General features: G+C 39.5%; 1 protein-coding gene across 2 annotated transcripts; it reads right to left on the bottom strand.

Moving 5' to 3' along the window:
* Positions 1-6,260: 6,260 nt before the first annotated feature.
* On the bottom strand, positions 6,261-9,611 carry ARL4A (ADP ribosylation factor like GTPase 4A). 2 transcript variants are annotated; one of them, XM_044066758.1, is made up of 2 exons: positions 9,442-9,611; positions 6,261-8,372 (listed from the first exon to the last, which is right to left on the bottom strand). In XM_044066758.1, the coding sequence occupies exon 2, from the start codon at positions 8,278-8,280 to the stop codon at positions 7,678-7,680; it is 603 nt and encodes a 200-aa protein (XP_043922693.1). In that variant the 5' UTR covers positions 8,281-8,372; positions 9,442-9,611; the 3' UTR covers positions 6,261-7,677. The 2 variants fall into 2 exon arrangements, with proteins under 2 accessions (XP_043922693.1, XP_043922692.1); XM_044066757.1 differs by lacking the exon at positions 9,442-9,611 and adding an exon at positions 8,894-9,059.
* Between the last annotated feature and the right edge of the window lie 856 nt (positions 9,612-10,467).

The raw sequence follows: 10,467 nt of genomic DNA, 5'->3' as shown, positions 1-10,467 counted from the left end.
CAGTAGGTTATATGCAACTGAGGTTTGCAAGCAAGTGAATCTTATCCAGAAGAAAAAAAGCCAAGTGAACTAGGCTTGAGGGTAATAACCATCTAGGTTGGCTGAAATAACCTGACCAGAGATGTCCACTGCTTGAACAAATATGAGAGTCTGAGGGAAAGAACAAATCACCCATTTATAGGAAAATCAACTCTTCTGTCTCAAGTGAAACCTCAGTAATACACTCGGTGAACACACTGGGGCTGGTGATGAGATAATCTCCAATGCTGAAATGCAGAAGCTTTTTGAAATAATTCCTAATCTTTATGTATGGTATGCATCGTGACAGTCCAAAGAGCATATTCTATCACCTTGCAGGAGGCCTGCTACTAAAAGTTGATTCCAAACATTTCTTTGATGATGAATTGGTTAAAACTGTTCAGTTCTAGTATGTGCTTGAAGTATCTTGTTGTTCTAGCACCAAAAAGAACAAAGAAGAATAATTTTATTTTTCTATTCTGGTCTGCTGGGACCTAGGAGACAACTCTTTTTGCAAAAGGGCTGAGAGGCCCTCACTTTATACTGACCTTTTGACAGATCAGTATTTTCATAGCCTCTGAACACTACATCCAAAATCTACATCTCCTTTGTAATCCTCAATCACAACAGGTGGAGGAACAAGCATTCTCTGACTCCAGAGTGGGGCAGTGAGGGAGACCCTCAGGAGTGTTGCTATCTGCCCTGGAGTTGACCACATATTTTGGGTAGCAGTCATTATCTTACCCTCCTTAGGATGACCTTGCTAGAGGGTGCATTGCTGAGGCTGGCTGCAAACATTCTTCCACTGCGGTTGTCTGTGTGCCACATCATAAATAAATTTGGCACTGGCAACTCTGCATTCTATTATATTCACACTGTGGAAACCAAAATGCAACTCCAGCAGCCAAGAGGATATTGCTTTGCTCATCAAGGTTACTGAGGTGCCACCTTACAATACCATTAAACAGGGTGGGCCCTGTAAAAAAAGATGCAAAATATTGCTCGATATCACCACCAAATAGTAGAGGCCTTCTAGGAAAGTAACCCAAATCTAATAGTTCTGGTGCTGCTTATACAGCAGACGTGCAAAAGGTTCATCAAAACAGGGCCCAGGGGTGTCTTGTATATAGGAAAAGATCACCTCTGAGAAGTCTGTATGATACTGAGTAAAGAGACAGGGCTTTGAGGCAATCAGGATTACGGAGTAAAGAAACAAGCCTTTGAGGTGATCAGTGGATATTGTATTTATTCCCTGTATTATTTTTGTAAGGAACATTTGTGGACATTCCAGTTGCTGCATGTGTCTAGTCAGGTACATTCCGAAGGGGGCAATTGATCTGATGAGAGTAGAGTAGAGTACAGTTGCACGAGGACTTCTCTGAACTTAGATGCTCTGCCTTTACTTATAAATTGAGCCACAAAGAATTTTCTTACTACCTTGGACAAATGCTGGTTGAAGGCTAGGTCACAGTCTACACAAGCTTCCAGATTCCCGACTACTGAATCAACTTTTAAGGGTGTTTTATTGCCGATGTAATTAGCTGGAGTTGTAGACTTCCCAAACATGTACTATAATGCATTTCTTGGTATTCGTTTTTAAGCTATAGTATCATAGGAGGCTACTAGGCCAACAGCCCTCGGGCCCTTACCAGCCTAGCCTACTTCAACAAGAGTGTCCATTTAAAGAAGACACTAAAATCAGCACCTATTGTCCCTGTCCATGAGGGACACAGGTGGAACCCCTGGGATAAATTTCCGATTACCCATCCAATCGTCCAAAGTGCACTTAAATAGGGTCAACAAGGGTCTCTGCTTAACATGACTTGGAAGCCTGTTCCAAAGGTGAGGCAACCTCTGGGAGACAAATCTATCCATCCAGCAGGCTCTGTTGATGTCGCATACCGGGTTAAGGTCCTTAGAGTGAATGACCTGCATGCCATTTGATTTGCAAATGTACAGCTTTCCCATTAAAGTAGGGTCAGGGATTGCCTTATATGCAAGGCACAAGTCGCCTCTGAGTAGTCTGTATGACACAGAGTATAGTGACAGTGATTTCAGCCTGTCCACATATGACAGAAGCTGGAGACCCTGAATTTTCTTTGTAAGGAGCCTTTGTGGTGTGTCAATTGCTGTAGGTGCTTGGAAAGATGCATACCAGAGACAGCACTGTACTCTATTATTGGCCTGATGAAGGAAGAGTACAGGGGGGTTATAACCCTCTTTTTTTTTATATATAGATGCAATGTCCTTACTTATAAGATGAGGCATATAAAATACCCTTCTGTGGAGACATGGTGATCAAAGGCAAGGTCACTGTCATCTTGTGTGCCCAGGTCTCTCACCACTGAATGGGTGCTTAGGGTATCATTATTGATTGGGTAGTTTCCAGGACCTTTCCGAAGGGGATAATGACACTTTTTTTGGCATTTAGTTTAATGTCCATGACTTTGGACTCAATGACCGCTCCCAGTTTGCAGTCATCAGTAAACTTTGTCAGCCACAGACCTTTAGTTTTTGCCTGGACTTTGGTTACACATCTGTTGAAGGAGGTGGAATCGGAATCCCCTATATTGACTGTATGAATTCTAGAGAGTCAGTTTGCAACCCATCTGAAAATATATGGATTGATACCAATGGGATAATGCCTGAGTGGGGGATTGTGTCAAAGGCCTTGGCTAAGACTAGGTAGGCCGTATGCACGGATTTACCTTCATCTAGGGCTTCAATGTCCATCAAGTTTAACAAGCATGATCTCCTCTTAACAAAACCAAACTGGGTAGGATCAAGCGTGGCTTTGGCACAAACATTTCTCTGTATTACACCTTCCTGAAGGGTGCTCTCATCTTGGGGGGATTCAGTGACTGCTCCCAGTTTGCAATCATCTGTAAACGTAGGTAGACAAAGGCCTTTTCATATTGGTTTGGCCATCTCTTTGACCAAGAAACCTCAGTGCTCTCCCTCTGAAAACAATGGAACATTAAGTTTTAAAAATTTTTGACATGGAAGTTCAGATAACATTCTCACCTCCAAATCTGAATCAGAATTCTGAAAAAAAAAGTATGTATATTGTCGCATTGCATGCCTCTCTGGATTCAATTTCTTGAATCTTCAGGAAACAAGAATCCCTTTTCTCTTTCTTGAAACCACCTAATAAGAAGAGTCAATTGCTTGTACAAGATCACCGGAGCCATACTCCCATCCAGTGAAATTGGAACAGGAAAAAATATAGGAGTTGAGAATTTTTTTTTTTCTTTTCTTCTTTTTGACAGGAAAATTAAGGGAAACAGGCAGCAACAGCTTCCTCAGGGATGGGCACAACATTCTGGTTTAGATTCCATGTCTCTTCTGTCAACACACACAAAAGTGGCACTCCTTCGCAGGGCTGGCACAGGGAATAAAGGTGTACAAGTTTGGAAGACTATCAAATGGTTAAAATGCTCTTGTCAACCATAAGATGTGGCTGCAGATAACTTCAGTCCCAGTAGAAGAGTATTCACAAACTAGTATTAATGTTTAGGTCACCTGCTTCTCAAATGAAACCGTGACCAACAAAAGCCAAAAATATAAAATATATTCTAAACAAACCAATCAGCAATAGAATATTAAGAATATAATCCGTTTGGGGCTCAGAAGAGGACAAGAATTTCCTCTCCCGTTTATAATTCCAATGCAGAAAAAGCAGTCAGCTCTTAGCTGGTATGCTGCTGTCTTGAAAGCGATTTCTCAAACAATTGTAATAAGTTTTCTTTTTTGTTCTGGTTATCAGGAGCATTTTAAATGCTATTTACTACAAACTCATTAGTCAGGTCTTGTGATGGCCCAATATGTCCAGAAACTTCTGTGAACTGTGAATGTTGTTGTGTTTCCCAGTTAGGAGTCGCCACAGCGGAACTCTGGTCCGCTAATGATTGGTAGTTGATTTTTACGTGCAGAGTTACCAGCCCCGACGCACAACCTTCAACAAAGGTACACCCATTCACGCATGTCTCCATGCAGAAGACGCTCTAGCTAAGAATCGAACCGGACAGCGTCTTACTGTGAGGTGACAACGCTACTGCAGCACTATCACCGCAGGTTCACCTCTGTGCACTGTGAATGACAAACAAACACACCCCAAAGTTTTTTTTTCTTTTTAACCCGAAACCATATGCTTTACGTTTGTAAAGGAATGTAGAGAGAGATATGACAAACAAGTTAGGGCACAAAATTTCATAATTTGAGTCAAAAACCAAGGAAAGGCACAAAATGTGGAATCCGAACTCTGAGAAAAATTCCAAAGACAATGATGTTTATTCAGCCCGTTTAAAAAAGTTTTGTCAAGATCTGGCAAATGTAGCTTGGGAACATCTTTTCTGTTGCACAGCAAAATAAAGCTGGAGCAGAGGACTGCCACAGAGTATAATGGGATGGAGGAGAGACCCAAGAAGTCTGGGAAAGTTCTGCATGTCAAGATGCCACAATACCTACCAACATTAGTCCTAGTCTTAATGGGTTTAACTGCTTGTTAGTGAAGAAAATACTCAGCATCTGCAAGCTACTCTTCTAGAAGTGCTGTTGTGCAGATGCTCGACCTATGCCTGGTACTGCAGAGGACCCTTCTGCGGGTCCCAGCATTAACAGTTACTGATGGCCACCTTCTTACTGGGTATAAAGTGGGTCAACAAAATACTTTCATTATGGTAACCTCAAGTGGGCAGAATTAAATCACTATCCCTTACTGCAGTTTTCCAAAATTGCACTCTGAGAAATAAAAGCAGTGCTAATGCAGATCATGACCTGTAATTTGACAGCCGAACAAAACAGTTTACTGACGACAGCAAAGAAAGTCTTAACTGAGTGAGCAATCAAAACTGGTGGGTTTCAGGGATGCTCATTTAGATAGGCACTGCATTACATCAAAAAGGCACATGGGTGCTGATACCGATCACTTTCTTTTCAAAACATGCACAGCAAAAATACAACTGTGTAAGATAATGAAAATACCCATGCGTGGTCAAGTCAGGATGAAGTGTGCCCCTTCTCCCACAAGAAGACTAAAATAATACTGCCTCACACCACTGGAAATGGCCACATCTACACAAAGACAGCAATGAATGTTGTTGGCATTTATTTCACTCTTTACTTTGAGTGCATTCCTAAGACATTCTGCCACTAGTCAGTGGTCAGTTCCTCGAATATATAGTTTCAAAACTCATCCATAATTAACCCTAGCAAAATAGCAATAAATAGGCACTCCCATTACGGGAAATAACTTGCAATAAAATGCACATCAATACAGAAGTATCAGATGCATTAATGATGCTATCACAGTGCTTAAAGATTGGATTAAGCAACTACAGCAAAAAGTAATCACATGCATATTTTCACGTTTCTTAACATCTGCTACTCACTACCAAGGCCTTGGTGGATAGATAGTTCTACACCTTAAAATACTTTTTTTTTTACATGTGTGAGAATACATTTTTCTCCTTACAAAAAGGATCCCCACACTTTCATAAAAAAGAAAAACAACTTTGCCATTCATGTGGTTTGCCATTTCAGTGCTTACCAATGTTGCATTTGCATGAAACCTAAATACTTTTGACATTTTGTTTTCTCTGAGGATCTCACGTCACACAACCCTCACTACAAAAGCTCAGGAAAAGTCTGCATAGCAAGGTATTTGTTGCATTGCCACAGTACTCTCCCACTGCAGGCATTCACAGTTAACTGAAAAACAAAACAATGAAATGAATTATAACACTTCAGAACGCCTTAGAAGAAGTGAAGGTGGAAGAAATACTGGAACAGTGCAGTAAGGTTGACATCAACAAGTCATGGGAAAAGGCAAAGTAGTGGTACATACATACTGTAACTACCTGTTTATCCATTCTACACAGTGCATCTTTTTCTCATCTTGTTGGAACTGAGAATTATAGTATTGTGGGGGAAAAAAAAAAAACAGGTGGGCATGTGTGCAGCAAAGTATACCAGGTAAAGGAAAACTATACAAAATTAATAAACTGAAAAAGAAAGAACTTCACCAGGGCAACTACGTAAAACTAAATGGAACAACTGGACATCAGTCAAGCCACTCAAAACGATAGCAGATTCAATCCTGGAAGATGCGTATGCACTAGAGTTAGGAGGATGCATTTCATTAATATGAAAATGTACAAGTGAAATGAAAATGTAAAGACACAGTTAATTAAGAAATAGCTTGGACATCACATGACATTACCTCATTGAAAGAAAACGCATGCTTGTGTTTGCAAACTTTAAATGTTTATTGAAATTCTAGCAAAATTATCCAGATTTATATATAAATATAAACATTTCAGAATATGAGACTAAATGCCACTAATGTAAGCGGCAATCAACTATCAGCTCCAAAAGAAGCTACAGTGTTCTACAAATGTGGCCTGGAATTGTGAAAACAAAAACACACATACAATAAAGTGCATTTAAAAACAAGTTTCAATTAAGGAGCAAGTTGACTTCACAAACAAAAGGTAAACTTTCTGTGCTTGTTAAAAGTAAATCAAGCAATGAACTTTCAGACATACATTTTTTCCCTTTCATGTTGCAGGTAATGGTGAAATGAAAATTATCTAACGTAATAGTGATACACATCAACTGAAAGGCATTCGTAGCACCATAAATGATACGTACCCAATCAAAGCTACATGTCCTTTAAACAAATTAACCTTAGTGTTCTAACAAAATATTTTTGGTTGTATGCCAAAGGAAGCAAAGGAAGACCAATGTCGAAAATGATACTGACTCATTTTAGTGGCAGATCCAGCTTACTGAATTAAATATTCCATATTCTCACTCTGGATTTAAAACACTTTAACAAAGTATCTACTACATCATTTTCAGGTAACCTCAAACATACCATTAATATGGCAGAAAATGGACAGTGATGAAATTCTTTTTGCCAAGAAAATGGCCAACCATGACAATATATTTTTTTTCAAAATAAGATTCAAGAACCAAGCATTTCCCTTCCTTCCTGTATTATACTCTGCAGGCTTACCTCTATTATAAATTTTTTTTCTACCTGATGCAACAGAAAGGTGCTTGTCTAGGCCCAGCTGCACTGATGATGCTTATTTTCACACTTCTCAAATAAGCATTTTTCAAGAAGAAAGTTATGACCTCCCCAACCCTGATGATTACCACAGCCACAAGTCGGCAGCTATGAACTAGGTAGGACAAATACATCTTAAGAGCTGCTAACTTTGTAAAAAACAGGCAAGGAGGCAAATTATCAAATACAGGGAAACAGCAGTAACATACAGTGAAGAAACTGCAGCCATTTGATATGTGTACTTGTAACCCAAAAATACAGTTGAAAAGGTACTCAAGGTTGATTAAAACAACCATATGCATAGTTAGCTACAATGTAGCTTATTTTATAATACTGATGGAAGTGATGCACAGCATTATGGCATGCATGCCATAATCACAGGTCCCTTATTCTTCATATTTGTTTCCACTACCTCATCACAAAATTCAGACCTCTGTGAAACTAACAAAAATGCGTCTGAATTTCAAAAAAGCAAAACTGATAAAACTCAGTTATGACAGGTGGTGATGCTGTCTAGGTCTCAAAACCATCAAGTATCTGGACGCCAAGTATCAATATATAGTACACCATGCAATGACGGCGCAAATTCATCGCTTTCGTTTTTGTTGCCTCAGCATTTTCCTTCGTTTAAGTATCATTTCATATAACTTTTCAAGTCCTTCTTTAAGGCCTTCTCCTATTATTGCACAAGCAGGCTGCAGATGCCAAGGGGTAGTGCAGCAAAGTTCATTTAATGCTAAAAGCTTCTCCACCTCAGAGAGCGATAAGGAATTCCTCAAGTCCTGTTTGTTAGCAATCACGAGTACCGGTACGCCTTGGTTTTCAGACATTCTGGTGATTTTATGTAGCTCAGTTTTGGCTTCTTCCATTCTTTCAAGGTCTACAGAGTCTACCACATATATAATGCCATCAGTGCAGCGTGTATACGACTTCCAGAGAGGTCTCAGTTTTTCCTGGCCACCAACATCCCAAAAATGGAAAGTGACTGTTTTAGAATGTCCCAGTGTGACTCGGATGCGTTCTGCGTTAAATCCTTTGGTTGGCACGGTGTTGACAAACTCATTGAACTGCAAACGATATAAAACTGTAGTTTTTCCTGCACAATCCAATCCCAAAATGACAATATGAAGGGACTGGAAGGATGGAAGACTTGATAATATAGAATTCTGATCCGACAGCCCGTTCCCCATATTTGAAAGTCTGGCTTATTGAGTTTTGTGATCAGTTCCACGTCGTAAGCAAATCGGTCTGGAAACCGCAAAACTTTTTTTGCGAAAATAATCTGGAAAAAAAGGAAAGAAAGAGAGCAGGTCAAGCTTGGTTAGATGCCAGCAAGGTGCCACCAGACATCTGCATCCTGTACTATAATAAATGCTAACAGAGCCCAGTAATGCAATGTATCTGTACCACGTTTAGGGACTACACCAAACGGTCTGTTCACACAAATAAGTAGTGGTTATGCTTGTGGCAGAAAATATGGCATGACAGATAACTTTTGTATGAAGTTCCAGAAACGCTCTTAATAAATATACCACATACAGTTACCAACCTAATACCCGCATACAATAATACTCATTAACCTAACCCCTTTATCCCCGATCTCCCATACAATATTAAGCCCTTACTAGACCAAGGAATCGTTCCTTTGAAGTACCAGTCCTGTGAACAAACAAAACACATATTAAGTATAACCGAGGGGGTCACAGACCAAAAACAACAGAACGCCCTCGTTTATTTTCAGACATATTAAATGCAAAAAAAGAAAATACAGATATTTAACCACAAGCTTTGCAAAACGCTTACCTTGCTCCTTGGATAAAATGTATAACGCACACCATAATAGAATATAGAGCTAATCACGTCCACACAAATCTCAGACCAATATAGCACAAGTCTTGCCTGCAAAGAGTAATAAACAACACTCCAGTGTGTCTCACAACAACTGTATCACTGATTTTTTTTCCCCTGTCGTCAAGCTTAACACCAGAAACCACGCCCATTAAGGAGCATTAACCCACCTAACCTGAACTAAGACTGCATCTTTCATTATGAGTGGCCGGAGTCACCATCAATCAAATAAATCAGAAGCGCGCCAGAAGGCACCACCTGTTGATGGCAGAGGGAAAAAAAAAATAAATCTACTAAACAACTAGCCTTTTCAATCAGTATTGCGGGCAATCATTTTTCTGCTTATGACTGCAAGGAACTTTAAGACATTAATACCAAGCACACCAGTGTGTCTAGCTGTAAGCTTCTAATGATTCATTACAATGCAAACAGAATGATATTTATATATGAATTTACCCACAGCAATGACAAACAAAATGTCAGAAAAAAGAAATCACACCCACCTTTCAAAAACACCAGTTTAAAATGTGTCAGAAACTGTCAGGCAAGCAATAAGCATATGATACGACACATATTCAAGAAATATATTCTGTAACATTTCTGTAGAACATGCGCTAAAGACTAGCAAACCATCAGTCGTAAACATACTTCCACAGCTCCACAACCTTGCACCTGTCTAACTGTTACACGGCGCCACTCAGTGGCCCAAATCTTTCACAACAAGTGTGCGTCATTATTTACTTTTAACTCCATTGGATAATGGTCTTACCGTATGCCACAGACGGCAATGCTGCTTGTTCTAGAAGAGGAAAGTGGCAATATACGTGCATCTTTATTTCAAGGAACTACGGAGAAGTTAACTGATAATGAAATTTTGTTGAAAGGTATATGTCTGTTGCCTGACTCATTTGGGGGCTTATGCCTGGAACTTGTCAGGGTTTGAAACTGCAAACTTGAGTTCCGTGTAAACATCAACGTCTCTCTCATAGATTATTTTAGGGCCACTTAGACGAATGTCAATTTCTCTATTTTGGTTAGTGGTATGGTTTACGACTTTACGTACAAGCAAAAACATTAATTTACTCGAGTAAGTCAAAGCTCAAAACTTCTTTTCTGAGGACTCGGGGACATGCTTGTTTTACTGTTGCTGTTTGATTGCTCAGACGTGCCCGTAATGTACATGTTTGTTACTCTAAACTGCTGTTTTCATGTAATTTGTAGCGTTTGTATTAAAATAATCAGATACAAGGTATAGAAGGGGGTTGGGGTAGTGACGTGCAAATTTTCTAAAGAAGTACGACATTTTAAAGTTGACATTCTGACTGACTGAAATCTTGATTTACCAGAAAAAATATAAAAAAAGACTGACCAAAAATGAACTGGTTTGAATTCCCTCGTAACCTAAATTACACCCAACTATTATTTATTTTATTTTACATGTGCTGACCGGGATGGTCCGAGTGGTTACATGTCCATTTTCAGCGGAGGCCCGGTGAGAAAAGCTCCAAGATAATAATTCCCATAACAGA

Source organism: Protopterus annectens, chromosome 3.part1 (assembly GCF_019279795.1).
Source record: "Protopterus annectens isolate FY-2018-M chromosome 3.part1, PAN1.0, whole genome shotgun sequence".
Taxonomy (NCBI): domain Eukaryota; kingdom Metazoa; phylum Chordata; order Ceratodontiformes; family Protopteridae; genus Protopterus; species Protopterus annectens.
Note: the sequence above shows the minus strand (reverse complement) of the source record. Positions and strands in the feature narration are given on the sequence as shown.

Excerpts from the sequence above, each read along its gene's own strand:
- ARL4A (XM_044066758.1), bottom strand. The coding sequence starts at position 8,280 with ATGGGGAACGGGCTGTCGGATCAGAATTCTATATTATCAAGTCTTCCA.